The 27,071-nt window shown below is 45.2% G+C and overlaps 1 protein-coding gene across 1 annotated transcript in view; it reads left to right on the forward strand.

Annotated features, from left to right (window-relative positions):
• The first annotated feature begins 1,279 nt into the window (after window positions 1-1,279).
• The window catches only part of arid2 (AT-rich interactive domain 2), a 28,287-nt gene continuing 2,495 nt past the window's right edge, over window positions 1,280-27,071 (forward strand). The window contains 20 exon segments of the mRNA XM_029461895.1: window positions 1,280-1,814; window positions 1,938-2,031; window positions 2,935-3,032; window positions 11,751-11,884; window positions 15,496-15,714; window positions 15,877-15,944; window positions 16,360-16,429; window positions 16,721-16,971; window positions 18,256-18,352; window positions 18,444-18,653; window positions 18,833-18,997; window positions 20,136-20,214; window positions 20,340-20,474; window positions 21,426-21,637; window positions 22,390-22,499; window positions 22,501-24,630; window positions 26,051-26,187; window positions 26,263-26,401; window positions 26,518-26,603; window positions 26,807-26,930. Coding sequence (XP_029317755.1) covers window positions 1,723-1,814; window positions 1,938-2,031; window positions 2,935-3,032; window positions 11,751-11,884; window positions 15,496-15,714; window positions 15,877-15,944; window positions 16,360-16,429; window positions 16,721-16,971; window positions 18,256-18,352; window positions 18,444-18,653; window positions 18,833-18,997; window positions 20,136-20,214; window positions 20,340-20,474; window positions 21,426-21,637; window positions 22,390-22,499; window positions 22,501-24,630; window positions 26,051-26,187; window positions 26,263-26,401; window positions 26,518-26,603; window positions 26,807-26,930 — 4,650 coding nt within the window. The 5' untranslated portion in view covers window positions 1,280-1,722.

Consider the following 27,071-nt stretch of genomic DNA (forward strand, 5'->3'; position numbering starts at 1 on the left):
CTCGTTAGCCCAGAATTCGGTCGACGGGCGGAGAGTCCAAACCGGCGGGAGGTGAACTCGGGTGTGCCGCTGTTTGTTTGTGAAAAAGAGCACTATTTGTGGAAACCCACACGCAAGGACACGCACTTTTTCGCTGTCTAGTGTCAATTCCTCAAAATGGGGTCTGCTAACGTACGTCTCCGCCATTTTGTGACAGGTTTTTCATTGAGCAAAGGGGTACGTGTAATGGTTGAATGTAACCCCATCAAGAAGACATCCGCCTGGCAGCTCCAGGCAGAAGGGATCAGGAGTAATTTCTCCCATCCCGTGAGATAAAAGTGTTTTTGAAGTGGTCAGCAGGGGGACAGGGCAGCTCCCACCGCGGGAACAGCTTTCCAGCCACACATGACAAATGACAAATAAAATACAACTATGAACAGATCTCAATGTGCAATGAGAGTATTAATTTTGAATAAAAAAATATTAAAGCCTATTTATTGTCCGACATTCCCCAAATCAACAGGATTTCTGCATAACATTTGACTTCATGTCAAACTAACCAAATCAAGCTGAAAATAAAGGCTGATCATATACAATCAATTCATTTCTGTCATGTTTTCAATTAAAAGTTAAAACCCCAGTTGTCAAAATATTATATCACAAAAATAAATACATTTTGGATATATGACATAACACATGTTTCAGGAAAAGGATGTGAACAATATATTCAGTATTTGATCAATTAGCCTTCAGACAATAATTGTGAAAAAGCACCAGTAAACAATAATAACTCATGAATTAATAGATCTGTTTATTTTATGTTTTTAAATAAATATAGGAAGGAATTACTTCTTTGGGAAAGTTATTTGTGTCCTTATACCTTATTTTGTTGTAGAATAGATTTTAAAGAAATCTCGTGAATAGAGGATTTAAGTGGCTGCATGGTATAATACAATATTGCTGTGGTTTTTGTATGACATTTTTACAGGGTTACTTTTCTTTCCTATTGGACTCTTCATCCTACTAACATCAGTGAGGTAAAATACTGTTATAAGCCAGTTATAAAGATGGTAGTGTGGAAAAATAGTCCCGATCAAATGAAGGGTTGCCCTCTATTAAACGCCTGGTTGGGATAACAAGGGGGCTATGTTAATTAGTGTTATCCCCTCCCCCCACGGGACATTTCCAAGTGCCTCCTGACCCGTTTTCCAAACAGAGAAACGAGTTGTCAGACGGTCCCTAAAAAAGAAAACAGTCTCTATTGTTCCAGCCTCTGCTGTGGAGGCTGCAGTGCCGCCGGTGGCCGCAGAGGGCGCTGCGCGCATGGCAGGCCGGGCTGCGCGGCCTTCACATCTTTTTGTCTGAGAACTGGATCCTCTGCCGCTCTATGGTGTGTGCGATAGCCTCGGAGCTGCGTCCGTAACACACTGTCAAACCACTCCAAACGAATACAACCGCGACCAAAAGCATTAATTCTACACATTCTGCCATGGCGTTTCTGATCTGCCGCTGAATCGGTCGTATTTGTGACTGTTCGCTGGAACTTAGTCCGGGCTTGAATCGGCTTGCTTTCTGTGTGCATCAGTCTTTATTAGCGAGCTGCCGCTCTTCTTGCTATCAGCTATTTCTTTAACTTTTTAAACACTCAGCTTCGCGAATGACTGAGCGCCGGCGGAGTATGGGATCCTTGGTGTCTTAAGAAGCGACTGAAGTGGGGTTTAACCGTTTTTGCATGCAAAAACAATGGCAAATTCGACGGGGAAAAATCTACTAGATCAGCGAAGGAAAGGACAGGCTTTCCTGGACGAGCTGCGGCAATTTCACCAAAGCAGAGGGTGAGATTGGGGCGTCTTTATTCCCAAGAAATGCAACTTTAAATCTCCCTTGCATGTGCCTGTGAGTGAACCAAAACTGTTATTTAAATATGTATGCCTTTATTTCTTGTGTTTCCCCCTCAGATCGCCGTTCAGAAAGATTCCTATCGTGGGTGGGAAAGAGCTGGACCTGAATGCTCTCTACATCAGAGTCGTCTCTTTAGGAGGATTTGCTAAGGTGAGTGGGAACTAAAAGTGGATTTCTGCTCTCCCGGCTGTCTGTGTTGTCCCCGGTGGACCACTACACAACTCCGTGTGGGGACCCCGGGACACGGAACCCTCTCCACGGACGGTAGTGGGTCGGTGTTGGCCTTGTGCTAGTGTGCCATGTATCTCTATGCAATGTGGTGGCTTGTGTTGTTGTGTGGTTTGAATTGAGGGACCAACCGCTCGCAGTCAGAGTGCAGTCGGAGCGACTCGAAATTAGCGGGCACGTTTAACATCGATTATCGGCACGGAGCCCGGGCCCGGGAAACACCGCGGAGGACACGGCGGCACGCCCGGGCTTTTACCGGCAGTTTTCACCGGGGGAAGCTTCGTTTTTCTTTCTCGCCATAGCCATCTTTCTTCTGCTTCATGGCTGATTACAAAATGTAGGCCTCACAGGCCCGTGTAGTGAATACAGCAAACGGGAACAAAACCTACTACAGAATCAAACGGACCCCCGCGAGCTCGAGCGTTAGTTCGTCGGTAGAAACAGCTCGTGGGAGTTTAGCCTCGTGAGGTTATAACGCAAAAAATGTAAAGTCAAGTTAGCTTGTTAGCTACAGTGCTAACTAGCCTCAACAGTAACGATACTGACCTAAAGGGAGTCAGGCAGTTGTACTTACTGATGTGACAAATGTAAATATGTTCGGCTAACAAACACATTACAAGCTAATTACATGCGATTATACCAAATAATTGCTAGATTATTTAACATTTTTTCAGTATTTTTGGATATTTATCAGTTTGAGAAAGTTAGTGAGTAATTATTCTGAGATGGCCTCATTGGGAGAACCTGTAGCAGACAGATGGTTGCAGTGTAACCGCTCTTTTTGTTGTTGCTTTATCTCCTAACCAACTCATCTCCTCCTCTCAGGTCTCTGATAAAAACCAGTGGATTGAACTTGGAGAAGAGTTTAACTTTCCAAGGAGTTGTTCCAACGCTGCATTTGCTTTAAAACAGTACTACCTTCGGTAAGTAGCATGGCCATGCAGCTCTCCTCCTATCAGGTAGCATGTGGGAAGTGTTTACAAATGTTAAGATGCAGTCAGCAGGATCCAGCCTCTGCTCCCTCTACTAGGAAGCACTGCTCTCACATGCACAGCCAGGTCTACTGTTGTGTACATGTGTCATGGCATAACATGTGGATATGAACACTTGGATCTGTCTTTTATAAAAGAGAAATATCTGGCTAAATGTCTCTTCTGTATTTTGTTAAGTCTGGAACATAGTTTTGAAGAACAGGCTTGTCCATAAACCATACACTAATGACGGTTATTCCTTTTTGAAAAATTGTTTGGTTGGATTCAGAACTAATGATTGAGCAGCTCTGAGTGCTGTAACGTGTAACATTCAGCTTCCAAGTCTCAACACAGTCAGCTGCCAGTGATAGGAGTCTCCTCAGCAGCTGGCCTCTGTGGTTTTGGTGTTGTTGCTTTCTCTGTGCTCCTTTTCTTCTCCCACTAACCTCATGCAACAATTGTTCACATCACTAGCACTTGCCTGCAGGGATTACACCTCTGTAGCAGATACACACGTGGAGCCTCTCATGGATATGTTACAGGCAACTGCCGGCCAATTATCTGTGCATTTTTAATAAGTTGGCTTTTGATGCAAGCTATTGAGAATGTAGCAGCTTTTTTAAATTACCAACTGTTAACATCCAAGACTTGTTGCTCCTCAAAAGTCCACAGATGCGCATCAGTGTTGGCTGCAGGGGCAAAACTCCTCCGGCACATGTAGGCATGCAGTGCTGCTGGAGCTCTTTGAGGTCTTTCTGAGCGCTATAATGACCACAAACCACTATTTACCACACATTTAGTGCAAATGACAGAATACTTCATACAGCATGTTCTCTAAAGCAGGAGATCATGTTATGTGGTGCAATAGTCTGCTTGGAAGCTCAGATGGTTGTTAGTCTTTTCTTAGAGTGGCAGTCGCTATAGTGCAAAGGTGTTGAGTTTCTGTGATCTGATTTATGTGTGATCTCATCTTCAATGGCTCCGTTAAACACCCACATTCACAATTTAGTCTAACGGACGTAGTTCTGAGTGTGCCTGAAGCAGTTTTCACAGCAAGTGAACTAATGACCTGATCTGTGCAGTTAGGCCAACTCGTGTGTCTATTATCTCACATCAGAAAGTAGCTTATAAATACCTTGTTGTGCAGATGACAAGACGAAGAACAACAATCATACAGGAGCCATTATGACTTTTGTTAAATGTTATGCCCAGAAATGTTCACCTTTTTGAAGTCACTGTAACCATTAATATAACATGTATAATAATAATAATAATAATGTTTTGTAAGGGGGTGAGCGAAGGAGGCGCGACAGCCGCTGGAGCTACTTTGTGGAGTTTATGTGCAGTTGCGTGTGGTACATGTCAGAGGCAGCAGGCGCTACACTTGTCTTGCCTCAACTCAGGCTGATGAATACACGCAGACCGTCCTCGCCTCCCTCTTGCTGCTTTTTGCTGACTGAGTACGATATAGAAATTAGATGGGTTTTCTTTCTCCAGGTTTTCTATGCATAAGAAAGCTTATGATGTGATCACTGTGGGGGGACATTTTTAATTTTGCCCTCATCCAGGGAGGTCAGAGGTCGTGGATATGTGCTCAGTGGAGCTGGTTCAGTGTCTCGCTGAAGAGCACGTAAACTGGGTGGATGTTTGCTAATATCACCTGTTAATCTTCATTATATCATTATAACTGGGCTTTTTTAGGCTGTATGTGCATTTCTCAGGCTTTGTACAGACAGCTGAGATACTTTCTAGGTGCGTTTTGTGGGTGAGGATTTGATATTTGGAAAGCCGTATCGGGGACATTAATCAGATTGTAGTTTGGTTCAGTTTTTAGTATTTGGCCTTTTAACAAGCCCGACTTCTCTTGTGCTGATTCCTGATGCTTATTTTTTACCTGAGTCAATTAAAATAAGTTGGCAGGTAGGATACAAACTTGTGACTGGTTTGATACAGGACCGTCAGGCCTCTGAACGAAGGGAGGATCATGAGGTGGCTCTCTGGTCAGCCCACTCACAGTGCCGTCTATTTGATATCAGCATGTCACTCCGTAATAAGTGAGCGACTCATACCAGAAGCATTTTCCAGCTTGTTTTCAGCTCTGCTTTGACTTCAGTCCTTCCGATGGAGCTGATTTAATTTCAACTTCTGGGGAGGGAGAAGTCACACTCACAAATTCACCTCTGTTTTTGGCTCACTTCATTACCAAGATTGAAAAAAAAATATATAGATAGATTTAAATAAGGTGTTCAGGTGCGAGAGGGAGGAAATGCTGATGTAAAGAGCCATGTGTTAAATGAAGTAGTGCACATGGCACATGGCCAGAGCTTCCTCAGGCCACGAAGATGCTTAAAGTTTGAAGATTTGACTGACCTGCTTCCTCCTGATCTAATCCTGGAGAACCTTTTACATTTCAATAATTTAACATTCATTTATGTTCTACATCTGTGCTCTTACCAGCGTTACCAGCGTCTTCACTGATTTAGATTATTCAGTAAAACAATGTCCAGTTCTTCCAGACGCACGTCGGAGTAAGAGAGTGAAGGTGCTTTGAGGCGTCAGCTGCTGCAGTCTGAAGTGAACTGTTGGTGCTTTAACAAAAACTAGATTTCTGCCTGATACTCTTCAGGCATGAGGATATAATGATCTAAGTGGGCGAAGAGCAGAGCTAGAACACTAAGTTCAGAGAATTGCATGGAAAAGACGAAACTTTACATTATCCAAAAAAGATAACTAGTCTTGTATCACGATATCGATATAATATCTATAAGTTGCTCAGAACTCACTACGTGTGACGTAATATTGAGTGTCTAGTTCCGATAGTAAATGCTGGGATGTAAACAGCATTAGCAAGAATGTCTGAGTGAGACTAGACCTTACTGCACCACCGACCCACAATGCATTGCTCTTCCTTCCCTTGATGCAGAGAAGTTTGTCTCCAGTTTACTAGTATGACAGTCTGCTGGTAATGGCATACTTAATAGTGAATTTAGTGGGCAGTATGCAGTACATACTACATACTGAGTATCTAGTATATGATTTCATAAACGGCCTGTGACTTATTTTCCAAACTGCAGCACACTGAACACAGACGCCAGGTCAGGTGACAGATACGGGCTCACCCTCTGTTTGCCCTCCACTGCATCCCTTTGTGAGAAGATGTGGCCCAGGAGGCTCTGACATCCAGAAACCGCTGACTTAATTCTGTTAGCTGAAACGTTCAAATCTCCTTTTGTCTTAAACAAAGTTTGTACACGTGGTTTGAAATGTGTAGAAAGTGAATCTGCATCTATTATGAGGAGTAACTGTTATCAATCATTAACTGAACTGTGATTGGATGAGCACGTAGCAGCGACCTATTGAAGGTATTTTGATTCATCAGTGTTAAGTTGCGACAGTAAAGTACAGATCAGGTTTCTCCTTTAACCCCCATGTTGTAATATGAGCAAGTTAGCACAGAGAAGAAGAAGCTGTGAACTTTACCTCTTTCTGCTGAATCAACTTAGTAATCTGTCTTCAGAGTAGAGCAGGGTGTGTTGTTCCACATCATGTCCCAGCTTCACTCCTTTCAGGCCATGTTTGACTGTTTCATGTTTCAATATTAATCCTCTGCTAGTGCCAGACTGGTTGGCAAAGTGTTTCCCAGCCATTAGTAGCTTGTCACCCCCCCCCTTAGGTCTTGAAATGGTCATGACCCCAGCAAGTAGACAGTATTGTAGTTGTGTACATTTGAGCATCTGTACATTTGACATTTTACAGCCTTCTGCAAGTGGACTATACATTCCAACCTATAAATATGAAGTCAAATAAATATAATTATATCAATCTTAAGTCTCCTGTGAGCCACGTGTGTCTTCAGCTGTAGAGGAATTCGTTCCAATGCTCAGCCCACCAGGAGCATATTTGATGTAAAGATGTACATTGTATTTACAGAGTTTGCATCAGGTACTGTATGTAATAACGTCTCTACTCTTCTGTTTATGTGCTAAAGTAGATCAGTGAAAGCATCACATTTCACATTCGATAACATACTTGAGGGAATTCACACCCGATCTTGTAATTTAATTAAGTAAAAGACGTGATGTGATATCAACCCAGCATTACACCACAGACACATTTCACTACCTTTTTCTGCTTTTCGGTGTAAATCTTCACACCTGGTTGTGAGATTATTCTTGTTGGTGCTCCTCTGCTTCCTGGCGGTAGACTCTCCCTCTGAAACATCTGGATGAAGTGGCCTTTGATCTGCCTTGCATTAGTCGCGTAGCCCCCGCCTCACTCGAGGCGCTCCGACCTGAGAGATTCTCTGATGACGAGCGGTGGAGGATAAAGGCTGTGTGCCTGTCTCCTTTTATACAGCATAATAAGAGACTTTCTAACAATACGAGCTGCAGAGCAAACTTGCAATCACAGATAACATCTGAAGACTCTGGAGACTTTGTATTTTCGGCCTGTCTGTAATTTGACCTGCCCTCCAGCAGTGTTGGCCGCCACTGATTCTAATCTCCTTCTCTCAGTATCTTTGCTAACTAGCAGATCTTCCTTGTACTTGATGGTGGAGAATCTGGCTTTACCATTTCCTTAGAGGGATCATATGGTTAAAATGTTTGCTCTGGGTGTAATGTAGGCTGCAGCTCGTCACAAGTAGAATCACTTTGTGTGCTGTTGTTGGAGTTTGTACTGTGTGTTTAGTCCATCCAAAGTAATAAGAGCCTGCGTCTTGCCAGAAGGTGTGCGTGAGCGTGTGTGTGGAGATAAACTCTATGCAATGTCAGCTTAATTGTCAATATAATGTCATAACAATATTTTGTAAAACCCAGTGCAAAAAAAATAATTTAAAGTTGGGGATGGTTCACAATTTTATTTTTGATTTATATTTTCATGCAAAATGCAGGACAATTACATCAAGATTTAAACCAACCTGTTTTTAGGACTAACAAATATAATACCTGCACCACCTATAATAAGGCCTTGATCATTATGTACACAGTTTATTACACCCAGCTGTAAGTAGAGCCGCTTTAATAATCTGCCATTAGCAGGGGCCGCCTGAATAACAACAACTGTCCTGTGCATTATCACAGCTAAAGTCCTTCTGAGAGATAACGCCTCGTCAACAGAGCGTAGATCACTGTGTAGTATTATGTCCCTGAAGTAGATGCAACCACTAAAACCACCACGAGATAGAGAGCGATAGCTCGGCACCTGCAGTCCTCAGATCTGTGTCACAGTTTACAGGACGGTAGTGACGGAGGCAGCGATGAGTGAAAACACTCTTTGTGATGGTCCTGCAAAAACAAAGCTCTTATTAATTGAATGAATGTGAAACATAGCCACGCACTAACCCGGTGTATTTATTGAGCCTCACAGCTGACGACAACACCTGTTACTGATGACTGACACAAGGAGGGAAATGGTGAAATCCAAAAAATAAACCGTGTCTGCAGATGGGAGGGATCAACCTTTAATGTCACCCGACGAGGCAAATCGTCATTTCAAATGAGCACTGAGGGACGGGGTCGGAGAAAAGGAAGTGGGTCCACTGCCAGACGACTGGACCTTTTTCTAGAATGACATAATTTGAAATGGAAAGTCCAAGTTAGAATATACATCATGTATATTTCCAAGAAGGTGGTGTACCTTGAGACTATTAAGAAATCGCAGAAAGGAAAACCTCTTTTCCTCGACATGCATCACCGTGTTGTCGTTGTTCACCGCTGTGAAAATTCTTCTCATGCAAAAAGCCGAGTTTGAACCCAGGAAATGCTGCTAACCGCTGAGCTGCAGTGCCATCGAGATTGACCCGGCTGATAACTGAGGAAGGGCTTACACTTACAAAGGGGTTGTATTGGTATATGCTCAGCGTTCCAGCAGCACACATGCATTGACCACATGTGCAACAGACTCCACGAGAACAGCAGAGATTATTCTGCCATATCTTAATGCTGTGCACTTACTTTATACTTTAAAGCTCTAGTGTGACTATACGTCTGCTTTTAGACACAAAATACTCTTTTCTGTCACTGATTCTGCTTTGACAGTATTTTCTTCAGTAAACAGTCTTGTGATTATTGACTAAGCAAAGCACCCTCAGTGTGTGTTGGACAGACGTTCAATCCCAGAGTCTGTCAGTGGGCGTGTCTGCGTCCACGTCCAGCAGGGGGCAATGGACTCCCACACAGACACACTGAGGGCATCTGGGCAGCCAGGAGTATCTGCTGTGTGACTGAATATCACAGTCACACCCCCCTGCACTGGTGGTATTATTTTGGAGGGAAAACGTGTCGGATGCAGCAGTAAAAACAAACGGTAGTAAAATGATGGAAACATGGAGGTTTCTGTTTGGTATTAGCGTGCTACTCAAAGTGGGGGGGGGGATTGATGTTCCTCTCAACATGCATGTATGAAAAAGGGGAAGTGCAGACATGACCAGCTGCAGTTATCCCCCATACCCCATCCCTCCCCATGCCCCCAGCCGTTTTCTTGCTTGTGCCCAGACAGCGGTTGGTGATGCTGCAGTCAGGGCTGTCTCTCTCTCGCTCGCTCGCTCGCCCTTTCGCTCTCTGTCACTCTCGCTTGCTCTGCTCTCTGTCACTCTCTCTCGCTCTCGCTCTCTGTCTCTCTGTCTCTCTCTCTCTGTCTCTTCTCTCTCTCTCTCTCTGTCTCTCTCTCTCTCTGTCTCTCTCTCTCTCTGTCTCTCTCTCTGTCTCTCTCTCTCTCTCCACATGAAGGCTGAGTGTATTTATAGTCCAGCGTGTCACCCGGCAACCAGCGGACGGGGGATTACCTTGGCCACGATGAGCGAGTGGGGCCTCATTCAGTAACGGGCGCCTGCTCAGTGACTCACGGCCACACAGGCAGGTTCACCACACTATCACTGCTGAGGTATTTTGCGGCGTGAGTGTGTTGGTCTGACAGACTTCTCTGCATTATTATGGGGTGTTTATCAAATCCAAGAACGCATGAATAGGTAGCTGCTTGCTCACTGAGAATGTTTTCTCTGATTTCTGAGTGCAAACTTCTCAGGAATGTGAGAATGATTTCATTGTTTGCTGGATGTTCACAGCTGTTTGTTTCCACTCCAGGCTGTTTGGATGGGAAGCTGTTATTCCATTAAGAACAGAAAGAGCTGTTAGATCTGATATTTCCTGATTAATTTAAACCTTTTTGATCATCTGGTTTGCTGAAGAAGTGAGAATGCATGCAGTCTTTGTGATGTGTCACATCTCACACAGTCATGTTACTAACGCGGCTCTATGCCTACAAGGTCCTGCTTATCACATGTTGTGCGCTGCTCATTCTTAGCCTCCCTGTCTGTGGCTCATGCTTCACTTCACACCTGTGTGCCGTTTGAAAGCAGCGCAGGCTCGGTAGAAGTGATTACCACGGGCTCTGTGGAGCTTGAAACCTCCTAAACTAGTAAAGCGAAGTGAAAACGCACCGTGGAAGCTTTCAAATTGCATTTCAGAATGAAACTTTTGAACTGTGTCATTTACACTGAATGTGCAGAGTAATTCCTAAATAGATTCATGTTTTATCTTGGCTGAAAAGTTCACTCTGCTAAATGCTCTATTGATTTTATTTTCTGAATCCGCCTCCTCTTGGTGTGTAAGGGCTTCTCTCTGGTGTCTCTGCGCAGACTGGGAGCTGCTGTTGTGGTGTCTGTAGGTGGCGCTCTCTGTCTCTCCGCTATGCTTTCACTGGGTTACAGTGCAATCTTTACATTCCTCCAGCTGATAAACCTTTTTGGCTCTTTTATGGGATCATAAGCAGTTAAGGAAGGAGTTTTGAATCAGAGTGCTGAGGTCACTTTGGCAACTCTCTAAAGTCTGATGAATGAACTTCCATTGTCAACTTTTATTTGCATGCGTGTGTGTTTTGCTGTTTCAGCAAGTAGTCTGTCTGGACAATATGTCCGGCTGTAGAGCCTGTTGACAGAAGCTTCTATAGAAATACTGAAATATCTGAAAGCTGTGACACGTTGGCATCAACTACCTTTTATTGTTGTACATTATTTACTATTTAACTGTGAAATGAGTTTAAGCTTAAACAAAGTGAATGAATCCTATTTGTTAAATGTTCTCTGTAACTATGTAGTTTCTCTTTTGTCCTGACGTTTTATTCTTAATAACAGTTTATTAAGGGGTTTTGCATATTGATGCTGAATTTGCAAGACGGAGTCATTTGAACACCTTAATAATTAAGTTATTTTCTTTAAAGGTTTCCAAGAACAAATTCAAGTGAATTTCTAAAACCTTATATTTAAAGATTACGCATGAAAACTCTTCTAGATAAGGAGTTAGGAAAGTAAACGCACGTCAGTCCAACCTGTGCTCATTGCTTATCAACATGTATTAGTGTTTCTTAGATTTAACTATGGTGCAGTACTGCGACACGTTTTATCTAGACTAATCAAACAGTGTCAGTTCACTGTCTCATGTTTTAGTCCAGGTTCTTTGTGTTGAGAGAAGCTGTTTGTTCTCTGTATCACACAGCAAGAACTCTGCATCCACTTCAAGGCTTCTGTGCTCGTAGGAAAATGTGCCTGCATAATAAAAAACAAAACAAATCTTAAGTCCCTCACGTCTTGGAAAGAAAGTAAAGCGGAAATTCACACCTAAATGTACAACAAGTCTTTGCTCATCGTCTGTGTTTTCTTTTCTTCCTCTGCAGATACTTGGAGAAGTATGAGAAAGTTCACCACTTCGGCGAAGACGATGAAGAAACGCAGCCGGGGAATCCAAAAGCCTCTCTTCCAATCGGTGCAATTCCCAGCACGTATAACTACCAGCAACACAGTGTGTCAGGTAGGCAGAGGCTCTGCTCCTCGTGGGCACCACTTAGTATTCAGAAGCTTCTTCTGTCTTCACAAGTTCACTCTGTGTTTCTGTCTGGGTCAAGTCTGGGTCAGGGGCCTGCTTCTTCTATCTGCAGAAGCTGTGTGTGTGTGTGTGTGTGTGTGTGTGTGTGTGTGTGTGTGTGGGTGTGTGGGTGTGTGTGTGTGTGTGGGTGTGTGGGTGTGTGTGTGGTCAACCATATGCATAGAAAAGCGCCTCTACAACAGCTGTTAGTTTCAAAGACTTTCTCCTGAGTTGAATTTATTTCAGAAGTCTGTTTTGATGAAGGTCTCTAATAGTGTTATGAGTTGCAGAGTTTTGCACAACAAGTTTATCCTTTATTTCTGTCAGCTGACCCTCGTTAATCAATCATCAATCATTAACCGTTAACAGACAACATCCTGCTGTGGTTGAAGTGCACAACAAGCCGCCCAGCTGCAGCGATAAGTGATGAACAAACGGGTTAAATCCTTTTACCAACAGCTGCAGTGTGTGCACACCACACAGACCACAGAGTCCCCAGTTCACCGGTCCGGCAGAGTGAGCAACCTCCATGCTGCGTGCATTGTTGTGGACACATGCAGCCACTTCCCCTGCACGTCTCCACCGCACCGATTAGTGTCTCTGTGAGATCAGCTGTGTGTCTGACACGTCAGTCCGTCACGGTTTCTGTCAGAGCTTTGTAGATATAGGGAAATGTAAATGTGATATCTGTATTTAATATTTTTTTGGTACATACCAACAGATATGACCTGATCATATCCTTTTATTTATTTATATAAAAAGGATATGGATCCTTTTATTTATTTAAAGCACATATGCATCCTTTCCTTTTGCTCAGGTTGTTCTAAGTGTCACCTGACATAATCTCCGTGGTGATTAATAATATTCTCACGACGCACCGAGGTTCTTGTGTTACTCCGTGACAACCACTATTGAACATCATTGATTTATTCATCCCGAATAATGCTTGCTCTTGTACCTTTGAGCATGCGTACTGCGTTGTGCATACTGTGCAGTGCGTACTGTGCAGTGCGTACTGTGCAGTGCGTACTGTGCAGTGCGTACTGTGCAGTGCGTACTGTGCGAACTGTGTACTGTGCAGTGCGTACTGTGCAGTGCGTACTGTGCAGTGCGTACTGTGCAGTGCGTACTGTGCAGTGCGTACTGTGCAGTGCGTACTGTGCGAACTGTGTACTGTGCAGTGCGTACTGTGCAGTGCGTACTGTGCACTGCGTACTGTGCACTGCGTACTGTGCACTGCGTACTGTGCGAACTGTGCTGTGCGTACTGTGCAGTGCGTACTGTGCGAACTGTGTACTGTGTACTGTGCACTGTGTACTGTGTACTGTGCACTGCGTACTGCATACTGCGCATACTGCGCGTACTGTGCGTACTGTGTACTGCGCGTACTGTGCGTACTGTGCACTCCGCGTACTGTGCACTGTGCGTACTGTACATTTCTTACTCTTGTCACACAGTGAGCTCTGCGGGGTTTGAATAAATTGCCTTCACGCACTCAGCATTGACTGGCGGTGCTGCTGTCGGGATGAAAGAACCTCCTCTGTAACCACATTATACTTCAAACTAAATGTTTTGCGCAACTCGTCAAGGCCGACCTGTTGTGTGTATTGTCGAACCCGCTCACACACAGTGAATGGATCTGTCCGTCCGGCCCTCAGCGCTGCAGTGTGGTCCGCTGAGCCGCTCTCTGAGCTCCCTGATTGTCCTGACAGCAGTTATTGATGAAGGGAAGGAAGGAGGAAGCACTTGTTGGCTTTCCTGCCACCTCAGTTTAGATTAGAGCCTGCAGCCTTTTAGTCGCAGGCTATTTTCTCTAACAATCAGCCCTCTGCCTGCTGAGCTAAGTGGCTCCAACACATGAAAAGACACAACAAACGAGGTGATGTTGGCCTGTGGCTTGTACGTTTTGCTCATTCACTACCCAGATGAGTCACACATTGAAGAACACAATGGTTTTCCTCCTGCAGACTTTGTTGTGGTAGGTGTTAGGGTGAGTGATGCTTCACTAATGCTGGAACACACATCGTCAATCTAAAAGCCAATGGGCTTCAGCTTACTGTTGTAAACAAAAATAACCAAATCCTCACATTTGAGAAGCTGGAAACAAAACAAACCGTCAATCATCAGAATAGTTTCTCTTGATGAAGTGATGAATGCTCTTCGTCGTGGCTGTCGTGGAGCAGCTGCAGATCTTGTCCTCAGGGACCATAGAGCTGAAACATAGTTTGTCATTGCTTTACTACATTGTCTCACTTCTGACATCGATACACTTGCAGTAAGCCAATATTTTTTTGGTGTAGCTCCATTACAGTTCATAAGTGAACTCTGCGCCCCCCCCCCCGGCTCTGAATCTAACTGTAATGCAGTCAGACAGCCAGGCTGGGATCGTGCTCTGTTGGCTCAATGATGGTAAAGTATTCGACAGTTGGTCTGTGAAGCGTCCCTGTTGTCTTCGTGTGTCGGCCGTCGTTCTGCTCATGCAGCGTCCTCTGCTCAGCGCCGGCTCGCTGCAGACACAGGCAGCTTCTGAATGGAGCAACTCGGCTGCACAAACCTTTTCAGCATGGAAATCAAATTCCCTCAGCAGGACTCCTCTGCTTTATGATTGGTTTCCAGAGGCAGCAATCTACAAAGATCCTGCACCAAATTGAAATATCCACTGTATGGAAAAATGACTCCTATGCAGACAAATTATTGACGGCAGAAAATCCAGCCATAGAAAGGGAGGAGACACTTTACAGACGGGAGCTTCTGTCATCGAGAGCTGTTGAATAACTTTCCCCACACGGGGATCTTCACTGGTCGGGGTTAGAAGTCATTATAAAAAGCTTGTGATGGATGTCGAGGCAAAGACGGCACTAAGTGAAAGTCAAACACGACTCTTCAAACTAATTTGAACTAAAGACGGCTTTCACTAAACAGCTTAATGCCCCATTAGGTTTGCTTAAACTCGGGTAAAGAAAACATAAATCTGAGTTTAACTGGCTGAAGGTGTGTCGAGGGAGCAGAGGGGGGAAACTCTATCGCTGTAGTCACAGTCCGTATATCCACATGCAGCAGGAGAGCTTTCCTCAAACAAAGCAAAACATGGACTGTGAAGGTTTAGGCTGAAGCTTAATCTTATTATACCGACTCCTTTTAACACATTTTAAAACATGTAAGTTAATAAATAGTGTTTGGTTGCCATGATGACTTTAAACCCAAACTAGAGTTGTTTGCTCCGATTCTACTCTGCATCTCCTCCAGAGACGTGGCGGGTTTATATTTAACTAACACAGTTTACATTAAAGACATTTGCGTTGACCTTTTGCTTCTTCAATGTGTTCCCCTGTTGTGATGCTGACGGAGCACGGTGAGACTCCAACACACCTGCAGCTGAGATGATGAATGTGCAAATATCTTCTTTGGAAAATAGTGTTAAAAAATGTGATTCAGCAGCCGTTTATTTAGGTACTGTGCCAGTGGAGGGTGTCCACCATTAGAGCCCTGTAGGAAAGCACCTCGATCATGTATGAAGATGTAAAGTGACCTGAGACATGTTTCCTCTCTTCTTCCAGACTATCTCCGCCAAAGCTATGGACTATCTTCGGATTTCGTTCCTCCGTGTGACTACAACAAACTGGTGCTGTCTCTCCTGTCGGGCCTCCCCAACGAAGTGGACTTTGCTGTTAATGTTTGCACTCTGCTTTCCAACGAGAGCAAGCACGCCATGCAGCTGGACAAGGACCCCAAACTGGTCACGTTGCTGCTGGCCCACGCCGGCGTCTTCGATGACTGTACGTTCCCAACCTCACTCGCATTGTGCAACCATACAGAAGATTATTATTATTATTATTATTATTATTCATGAGACTCTTTAAATACTTCCCCAGTGTGCTGCTGCTTCTCTCTGTAGACCGATGACACTGAACTCTAACATTTCCTCTCTGCCTTCGCAGCACTCGGCAGCTTCTCCGGGGTGTTCGGGACGGACTGGAAGGAAAAAACCTCCCGGGACTTTGTCAGGGTGAAGTAGAAGATATTTATTATTTCTTCTACAAGTTGTCTTGTAGTTGCTAAACATGTCTCGTTATTTGGACGTTTTATATAAATATTAAATAGGGAGCTGTTGGAGGAGTTTACGGGACATTTGTAGCTCCTCTCTGCTGAAGGACACTTTAGCTGCTACTAGCTTAACACCTGAATCTCTGAGCAGGCGTTGCATCCTGGGTAATGTAGGAAGAAGTGGAATAAAGACGGCAATGTCTCTCGTTCTGCTGCATCGATTTTGATTATTTTTAACTGGTAGTCAAGCTAGTTCAGGTCTGTTGAACATGAACGCACTATTGATTATTATTATTATTATTATTATTATTATTATTATTATTATTATTATTATTATCTGTTGAAATGCTCTGCTAACAGCTGCTGTTCTCCTGCAGTTCTGGAAGGAGGTGGTGGAGGACGTTGAAGTCAGGGAGCTGATCTGGGACAAGAACAGCCCAGCACAAGGTAAACATGGTGCCTGGTACAGAAAGACATAAACTACTACACTCCTGTATATTTATTGACACTTTATTGCACATGTGTGTGTTTCTTGTGTTTTAAGCCGTCTGTCTGTCTCCTTGGTACCAGCTGTCGTGTTTCACGTTCCCTTTTAAAAGATGTTTAACAAAAGTTCACATGCAATAAAACGGTGGAACCACAAGATCAAAAACCCGAGGAGGCGCCCCTTAGACCAATGTTACACCTGCCGTTCCATGATGAACAGGATGGATAAAGTTCCTGCTGTTGTCTCTGCAGATCGTACATCGTGTGAGGAGCGCTGGCAGAGCCTCTTCCACCCGCCGCGGAACTCTGGTATCAGTGACATGGAGGCCCAGCGGGTGCTGCAGATCGCCGTAATCCTGCGGAACCTCTCATTCGAGGAGGCCAATGTCAAGCTGCTGGCGGCCAACCGAACGTGCCTGCGCTTCCTTTTGCTCTGTGCCCACTGTAACCTCATCTCACTCCGACAGCTCGGACTTGACACGTTGGGCAACGTGGCTGCCGAGGTTAGTCGGGTCAAAACTATAAACATTTTGCCAAATATAACGAGCACGACTTTAAAAATGTTAACGTTTTAAACTGATGGTGCGTTAGTTCTGTAGTTTTTGTTTATAAATGTAGTTTAACGTGAAACAAATATAAAAACTACTGAATACAGGAACGTTCACCAGATGACGACGAAGCAACGTAATCGTTTCCGTAATATTTTCATACGACTGACGTTGTTTCTTTCAGGTGTTTCTCGCTCATTTCCAGCTTGTGGTTGTTTGATAAACAACCACAAGCTGTTTGTGATAAAACGTTTCCTCTGATGTCCTGACAGACTTCTCTGTCATGGAAAATATTTTCCTTTTTATCGAGCAGCAAAAGAGTTGTAGCCTGACGAGCTGCGATCGAGCATCTTCATCATTTCTTCTCAAACAGCCAGTTCAGTTTATGAATGATATCAGTTTCATCTGAAGAAAAGAGGAAACCTTGTAGTCTGTTGCACTGCTCAGGGGTCTTTAGTTGCCCCTCCCCCGTTCAGCGACGGTCCAATCATGACACGGCATCAGTAACGAGACGCTGCCGGTCCGTCGAGTTCCACATGGGAAGAATCAGGCGGCTGGTGTTGGAGGAGTTCGGAGGATCTTGTTCCAGAGCAGAAGTGTAAATAATGGATCAACTGTTCTTAGCTTCAGCTTGTGCTGATCAGATGTTGTGATGTTGTGAACATCAGATGAATTTATTGATTCAAATAATCGCTTCCTGCTCAGTTAACTTGGGACAGATCGGTGCTCTGATAACACAAACGGACTTTAGGTTTTCACATCGTGTGTCTTCCAAACACGTCTGGTTTTCAAGTTTTCCACATTTATTTGAAGCTGAACGTCACATTTTCTACAGACGTACGTTGAACTCAAACCTTCTGTTCCAAAGCCAACGTTGAGAAAGTGTCTGACAGTGAATACATTACATGAGCTTGCCTCAATTTTAATATCACAATTATTGTTATGAGATGCATGTAGATGAGCCCGCATCTATTTTTAGAAACGACGCTGCATATGGTCCCTGATCCAATCAGTTAAGCCTTTGATGCCATTAATTGGATGGTTGGGTTTAGGGCAGTGAGCACAATCTTCAGATATGATACTGCAGAGCCTTGTTATCTGTGTATATAATGTATGTAAATAATAATAGTATTTTTTGGTGTCCTATATATTGTGACCGAGAATACATGGCTAATGTCATGATGGGATTACTGTTCAGTGTTTTAATATCTGCTTCTTGCTGCATGGTGGGAACTGTAGCTCCAGCTGGATCCCGTTGACTTTCGGACGACTCATCTGATCTTTCACACCGTCACCAAATGTTTGATGTCCAGGGACCGGTTTCTCAAAATGAGAGGTGAGTGCTGGCCGGCTGCTGCGGCGACTTGTTGGCGTCCGTATGAAGCGTCTGAAGGTAAACGTGTGTTTCTGTGTGCGTCCCTTTTAAGCCATGGAAATCCTGGGCAACCTCAGCAAGGCAGAGGACAACGGCGTGCTCATCTGTGAGTACGTGGACCAGGACTCGTACAGGGAGGTAATGATGCTCCTCACCCTGCCTGACCTCATGCTCCTCATGGCCTCTCTGGAGGTGCTTTACCTGCTGGCCCAGCTCGGAGAGATTCCCTGCAGCAAGATCTCCTCCGTTGACCACAGCATAGGTACTGAGTCCTCTACTGTCACGCTTTGTTTTAGTTTTAAATATGTTTCTTTCCTTCTACCTTTTGAGATGTTAATGGCTCTGGTTAGTTTTCGCTGCAGGAACGAAGTGTTAGTGATAAATATGACGTCTTGTTTCGGCTCCTCAGTGCTGATCCTTGTGTATCGTCTTCTTTCTCAGACCTGTTAGTGCGGCTCGTATCGGTTGACCTTCATACGTTTGGACCCGACGCCCTAACAGCAGTGCGGCTGATCGAGCATCAGGCCAGCGCTGACCAGGCCGCCGAGGTTCGACCACAGCTGGTAGAGCAGGTACCTGCAGCCGTGCAGGGAGCAGCAGCGCCTGGTGAGTGTCTGGATGTTTCTGCCTCCTGCAAGACAAACTGCAAAATCACAAGTGAAAAGATGCATTTAGTGTTGCTAGTTGATTTAACCGCCAACAGTTTTGGCATTTTTAAGAGAGTTTCAATGCCGACTTTCAGCTTTGGTTAAAGGCAATCAAGCTTTATGCATGGACGTGTGTAATAAACTGTATCTTCACTATCCTAAAGATTTGTGAAACTTGACCTTGACTTGAGTTTTACCAAATCAAATAACATAAATACCTTTAGTTTATTCTGACTGCAAATAAAATGAAGGCCACGTAAATAAAACAAAGGACCACAAGGCGAAACGCAGCAACAAATGTGAGGTTAATGTTATACTGCAGCAACAAACTGAACCAACAACACTGCAGAGCAGCTTCAGCACCACGAACCCAGCAACAGATCAAATCAGAGATTGTTGGTCAGTCAATTTAAAACACGATGAACACGAGGTCTGTGTCCGACTCTCTCCCTGTGTGTGTGAGTGTGTGAGTGTGTGAGAGAGATAGTGCTGCCCTCTAGCGGACAGCCTGGTCACTGCTACACACGTTGAGTTTATTGATAAATACTTTAATTAGTTCTACAGAAGCTTCAGTGTGGACGGTAACTAAGTACATTTACAAGTACTAAACCTCAGTACACATTCAAGGTACTTGTACTTAACTTGAGTATTTCTGTTCCTTGCTACTGTATACTTCTCCACTATAATAAGAGGCAAATATTGTTCTTTTTACTCCACTACATATATTTGATAACTTTGGATACTTTAAAGATTAATCGAATGCAATTAATGAACAAATGATTGATCAGGTATTATTGTAAGTTGAGATAAAACTTATTGATTTTTGAGTGAAATTCACAAACTACCTATGATTTATCATTTATTTTAATTATCACCAGCTGCAACATTAAAGTGGTGAACACATTAATGCATCAATAATTAGTCGTATAATATTATTCTGAAATGGGCCGTGCAGGATTAGTACTTTTACTTTTTTTATGTAAATACTTGTGTACTTTTACTTGTAAGAGTATTTATACACTGTGCTGTTAAAACCTTTACTTGAGTAAAATATTGGCGTTTCTCCGGAAGCATTAACTTTTCTTTTGTCTTCTCAGTAACGAGGGTCGCAGTTCAGTCCACTCAACCCCCGCCTGGTATTGTGGAACTGGACGGGGAGAAGTTCACACTGCAGTGGTAAGATTTATGAATGTGAATATTTTAAAATAAGACAAATGCAGTCAGATGTCTTGTGTGAGGACTTTCCTTGTCTGTCTGTTGCTTGTATAGTAACCCCTCTGTCTGATTTGTTTCTCCTCCAGGCTCAACGCTCACTTTGAGACGAACTCTGAGGGCTCTGTGTCTCGATCAGATATGTACTCAGAGTACTTGGCCACGTGCAGTAAAATGGGACGAAGCAACATCTTGAACTCCACAGGCTTCCTCAAATGTCTGCGGTTAGTCCTGCTTCTTTTATTTATGTGCAGGGGACACGTACAGAGACACTTTGACAGTTGCAGAAGTACTGTCTGTGTATAAAGTTAAAGTCCACTGCCTTAGTCCCACCAGCAGAGAGCACTGCTGTCTGTTTGCTCTGTGTGCTCCTCAGCAGTCACAGCGCTAATAAAGTTTATCCGTTATGAGTTTTAAACTGAGACACTGCAGACAAAATCCTGTTTATTCATGCACTGGTCAATATTTATCTTCCAGAACTCATCTTCTGTCAGACGAGTGTAAAGAAAACATCAGAGTTTGTGTTTCTAACTTTGTGCGTGTGTAGATTTCTCCTAAACTCACCAACAGTTACATAATGCCTCATTTACATATTTAAACATGTCAGAACACTTGTAATATAAAAAGTAATTGTGTTAATGTGAATAATGAAGTGGGGAAGTTTCATGCTGATATCTGTTAGTTACATGTTTGACCCTATTCACCTGTACAATACATATCTTTAAAGGAGGTTTTCTCTAAAGGAGGTTTTTCTCAGACTCTTCACCAGAAATCTCCACTTCAGTAGCACTTACATACACCAAACTTTACACTTTCATTCTTCTCTCTATTCTGAAGCTTTGTACAGAGGGCTTTGTTCACATGTCATTCAGAGCTGATGTTTACACATGCTACACTAACTACATGCAGGAAATGCACAAAGTTCTGTGTGTTGACAGGATTTAGTGATTTATGGAGTGATACAAAGAGAGATCCAGAATCCCCTCTGTACAAACATTTGACGACAATATGTGAACAACATCAAACACTTTGAACCTGCTTCATCCAGACTTCACATTTCTATCTGGAAATGTAGCAGATAAACACACATTTACTATGAGTCTCATTTGCATAATCAAACCATTTCAGAATATATATATTTGTCTTCATCCCTGTGTTTCCTCCTGTCACCACAGGACAGTGTTTCCTAACCACACGATGCGGCGACAAGAGGAGCCCAAGGTCAACGGTCAGGTTCAGATTCTCCTGGTGGGGCTGAGGCGCAGGTCCATGGCCCTGCCCATCCAGCTGTACTACCAGCAGCCTCAGCAGCAGAGTCCGGCAGCAGCTGCAACACCTCCAGCAGCCCGACACATGTCTCCTGGAGACCCTCAGGCCACGCCTACAGGTACAACCAGCAGAATCGTGTTAATGATGATACGGGAATGAAAATGTGTAGAAAGTGTATCTTCCATGTCTTTGTGTGTGAGAGAGCAATGGGGACATTTATTTAAATTGGTTCAGTATTGAGTGAGACTCTACACGGCTAGAGAGAAATTAAACCTTTTTCTTTACCTTTTCATTTGATCCGCTCTGTTTGTCATCAGTCATGTGACTGTTTGTTGAAGATGGCGGTGGAAACGTAAGTCAGCGTTTGAGTACAGAAAGCGTAGCTCAGTGTTATCTGAAAGGTTTCACATGCAAGGCTGAATGTTTAGCTGGTTCCCACAATGTGCAGGAGGCCTAAACCTGTCGCGAGATTTCAGAAGGAGACTTCTCCTTGAGCGAGACTTGGTTAGACACAATAACAAACAGAGCGGATCAAGTGAAAGGGTAAAAAAAAATGTTTTATTTCTCTTTCCATAATGTTGCCTAACACTTACAATCTGAGCCTGTGCAAAAGAAACCATTTCAGTTGACGCACATTGAGCAGTGACTACATCGCTGCCTCTCCCAGTACTGGACCAATTAAAGAAATGAGTCATTTGGACACAAACACATAGGAAAATAGGGTCCAGGTTGAAAAATCCTGAAGTTAAAGGACATTAAACATGATAACAAAAAGATTAAAGAGTCTCTGTAAACTGAAAAACTAGTTAAGTTGACTTGAGTAGCTTCTTGGATATGAACAGTTGTGTTTGTGTGTTAATGTGTGACCAGGCTTACCTCTCGGGCCTCCTAGTCTTGGACCCCAGTTTGTCCGGGTCCTGAACCCCAACCTCGGCACCGTTACTGTTGCCCCATCTATGGCCTTGACTGCACAGGAAGCTTCCTCATGCAAGCCACCCGACTGTTTCCCGTCACCCGGTGTCTCCGCCAGTACCAATAAATCCTCTGGCAGCAGTGCAGCAGGTCCGGCCTGGTCCAATGGTCCAGATTCCGACGTCTGCAGCAGCCAACCAGAACCACAGCCCCCAGAACCCTGCAGCTCAGCAACACTCACCCATGCTCCCCACAGGGACGCCGGTCACGCTCTTTCAGCAGGTACCACAGGGCCACATCCTCACCGCCAGGGTGCAGGGTGTGTGCCCTCCACAGGTGGAGCCTCAGTGTGTTGCCGTGACTTCGACACCCTGTTCTTCCATCCAGGCGGGGGGCGGTCAGGCGTCGAGTAGCGGCAGTGTGCCCAACTCCCAGGGGTCACGCGTTACATTTCAGAATATCGCCCCCAAACCAGCACCTGGGTCGGGTGGACCAGCAGCCACGATAGTCACTCCCAACCAGCAGCAGCAGCCGCAGAGTGTCGTCATCGTCGGTCCCAACCCCCAGCAGAACCCGGCCTACACCCCCGCCATACACCAGATCGTTCTCACCAACCCCTCCACTGTTCCCGGCCCCCAGACTATCCAGCTAGCAGGGCAGCCCGGAGCTTCCAACCCCTGCCCGCCTCTGGCTTCTCTCTCCAGTACCCAGGTCCAACCCAATCTAACCGTCAGCCACTCACTGTCCATGAAACGACATCAGCAGCAGCATCAGCTTCAAATTATCTCCCAGACCCCCCCCTCTCAGCCTACCTCCACTGAGTCAAGCTTGATCAAACAGCTATTGCTTCCAAAGCGAGGGCCTTCTACTCCGGGAGGAAAGCTCATCCTACCCGCTCCACAGGTGCCCCCTCCCAACAGCACGATAGCCCCCAGTCCACAGGTCATATACCAGACGAGCTACAGCAGCCAGAACCCCTCTTCTCAGCAGCTCAATGTCCAGTTGGTTCCTGGTCAGCTCCTACCAGGCCAGCTCATTTCCACCAGTAGCTCAGGGGCAGCGACCATCATCCAGGGACCCACGTCAGCTGGGCAAGTCACATTCACCGTGGTCCCCAACACTGGCTTCACCACCTCTCCTGTTGCTGTCAGCCAAGGCGCTGTGGCTCCGGCTGTTCCCCCCCCTCCATCCTCTACTGCCACAGTGCCCCACCATGCTCCAGCAGCTCCACCACTGCCAGCCCCCCTCAGAGGAGACAAGATCATTTGTCAAAAGGAGGAGGAGGCTAAGGACGCCACGGGGCTGCACATCCATGAGAGAAAGATAGAGGTGATGGAGAACTCATCTTTGGGAGAAGGAGACTCCAACGGCAAAACCAGTAACGGCAATGTCGCCGGAGGTGCCAAGCTGCTAAATGGTCGGAAGTGCGTGGAGTCTAATCTACCTCCATACCACTCAGGGAACAGCCAGGGGGCGCTCAATGGCCCGGCTATGGAGGCCCACCCTGCTAATGGGAAGCAGGCCCTCTCCCTCAGCCTGAACCCTCTGGAGGGAAACCCCGACCCCAAAAAGACTCTAGTCAACGGGGTGTGTGACTTTGATCGGGTAGACAGTGGTGGCAACTTAAACAAAAACATTCCAAATCACATTGCTTCCAAACAGTACGTGGGAAACGGGGAGGTGGGCCCCTCTGAGAAGAGTCACGGGTCAGTCCCCCCTCTTCCTAGTCCTCCCCCCCAGCAGGACACTGCCAAAGCCCAGCAGGCTGAGCGCCTGGCTAACGGACCCCAGGCAGTAGGCAACAGGCCTCCCTCGGAATTTACCAACGGACCTCTGGGGCCAGGCTTTGCTGTGCCTGTGCTTAGACAGCAACTGCTCCCCAACTCCCCCCTCCCCCCCACTGTTACTGTTACCTCCCAGAGTCTCGCTGCCTCTCCTGCAAATGGCGTGGCTTCAGAGGCTCGAGGTCTGAAGAGACCGGCCGAAAGCGAGGACCGCAGTGCAGCGGCAGCATCCTCGGGGATCCCCAATAAAGTGGGCGTGCGTATCATCACCATCAGTGACCCCAACAACGCCGGCAGCAGTGCCACCATGGTGGCGGTGCCAGCTGGAACAGACCCAAGCACAGTAGCCAAAGTAGCAATAGAGAACGCCGCTCAGCAGAGGAACTGCTCGCCCACTGTGACGGCTGGCTCCACGGTGAGTCTCTCACTAAAACACATTCCTCATGTCTGCTAGCAGGTCTGTCGCTGTGTCTGTCGCTGTGTCTGTCGCTGTGTCTGTGTCTGTCGCTGAGTCTGTCGCTGTGTCTGTCGCTGTGTCTGTCGCTGTGTCTGTCACTGAGTCTGTGTCTGTCGCTGTGTCTGTCACTGTGTCTGTCGCTGTCGCTGTGTCTGTCGCTGTGTCTGTCGCTGTGTCTGTCGCTGTGTCTGTCGCTGTGTCTGTCACTGTGTCTGTCACTGTTTTCCTCACTGTATTATAATTGACCAGCTGTATGTGACTGGTATCCTGTGGTATATTCATTGTAAACAGATTTATTTACTTTCACTAGAACATATTATATGTTCCCTTCACAATCTCTGAGGGGCACATTATAAAAAACCCACTTTTTCAGTGCTTTCATGTGGGTGTGTGTGGGGCGTTCTACCAACCCACAAACTGAAATAAGACGACCCATTTAGTTTTATGTGAAAACATGGAGACGGCCCCACCTGTCACAGCCACACACGTAACGATGCGCAACTTTCAGCCTTAATATAATGAAATCAGATGAGTTGTATAAAAATGACAGTTCAGTTGTCATGAAGGGGGAAAGTAGCTGTCCAGGCTGTAAAGTGTTTATTTTAACACGGGGGGGGGGGGGGGGGGGGGGTCTACGGAGATCGACTCATTTTGGAGCCTCAAGTGACCATTTGATAAAGTGCAGTTTGTCTCTTCTGCAATATGTTGCTGTTAGATTCAGACAGTATGAGAACAACAACTTAAGTTTAAGTATGTAAACATGATCTAGTAGAAACTCAAAACACAAGTATGAACCTGAAAATGAGCAAAAAGTGCATTTCAATGTTGAGAATACAGCAATAAAATACTTTAATTTTAGTTTGTGGGAGTGAAAATCCTTAAGATCTTTTATTTCTCGTGTGAGATGCCTCCAAAGACTGTGTAGGAGTTCCAAGGAAGAGGAAAGATTTAGTTCAGGGCTGATTGAATGTGTTTACTGTCGAGTCTGCAGGTTGAGCAGGATAATGTTTGTTCACGGCTTTAAACTGAGATTACAGTTTAGTATGCAACACTAAATTTGTCTGCGAAAAAAGCGTGAAATGTTTCCTAAAATGAAACTGAACAGCAATTAAATGCACTGATTTGACTTGTGAGTTGATGTGGAGGTTAAGAAGGTGAGGCCAGTTAAGACCAGTGTGGCTCTCACCGATACCCACCTCCTACAGCAGAGCAGCTGAGAGAACAACTTCTGCCAACAGACTGGCCGCGGTTACATCTCCGCCAACACTCACCACTTCCATATCCAGCCGTCCAGTTACTGAATATCTGCTTCACATATCTAATATATGGCGTGGGCGTCATCACTGCATTGATTTGATGTTAATTCATATTTTTTCAGCCTGCGGTAACGGCGCCTGTATCCCAGGCTGCTCCAGGAGGTAACCACAGCTCAGCACAGCACAGCCCTGCAGCGGCCCCAGAGCAGAGCAGGAAAGCCGGGCACAACTTTAAGTGTCTGTGGCAGTCCTGTAAACGGTGCGTGTCTCGGGCAGCTGTCATTCTACTCCACTGACTCGAGCGTCTGCTGATTACTTCTGGTTTCTTCTTCAGGTGGTTCGAAACGCCATCTCAGGTGTTTTACCACGCAGCGACGCAACACGGTGGAAAAAGTGTATATGGAGGCCATTGTCAGTGGGAGGGGTGTGAACCTTTCCCCCGGCAGAGACTGTCCTTGATCACACATCTACAGGTGAGACTTTCTCTCTTTACGGCACAGTGTCTTTGTTATTGCACTTTTATAGAAGCATTACCACATCAGGATGAAATCATAACGTAAAACAAGATTTCTCTTTTCTTCTCTTGCAGGATAAACATTGTTCTCGCGAGGCTCTGCTGGCTGGACTCAAACTAGAGGAGCAGCAGGCACAAAGTCCCAATCAGACTACTTCCCAGTATATACGCCTTCTTTATTCATTCACATACAGGAGGCCTGAAAAACACTGTTCTTGTTCAAGTCCTCTTCTTAAGCATTGACTGATTTATTTTGGGTCCCGTGTGTGGAAATTAAAACTAAATGTAGTGTAAATCAGAAACACTGCATTGCAATTTCTGTTTGACAAATGACATGGATGTGTTGTGCTTGGTGTTTCTGAAGGACTCCTCCAGCGGCAGGCAGCACTCCGACACCGCGAGCACCGAAGGCAATCGTGAATCATCCAAGCGCAGCTCTCATGGCTCTTCGTAGAGGCTCTCGAAACCTGGTCTTCAGGGACTTCACTGTGAGTAGAACAAGCTGAACACTTCTGCAGAATTATTCCTGAAACTCACACACTTTGTAATGACTTGTATGAAAGCTCTGTTGGCCGAGGTGGACTTAAGCTCAAGCTTTCCTGCGGTTGGCTTCACGTCATGGCTCAGGA

The sequence above is a fragment of the Cottoperca gobio genome, chromosome 23, assembly GCF_900634415.1.
Source record: "Cottoperca gobio chromosome 23, fCotGob3.1, whole genome shotgun sequence".
NCBI lineage: Eukaryota > Metazoa > Chordata > Actinopteri > Perciformes > Bovichtidae > Cottoperca > Cottoperca gobio.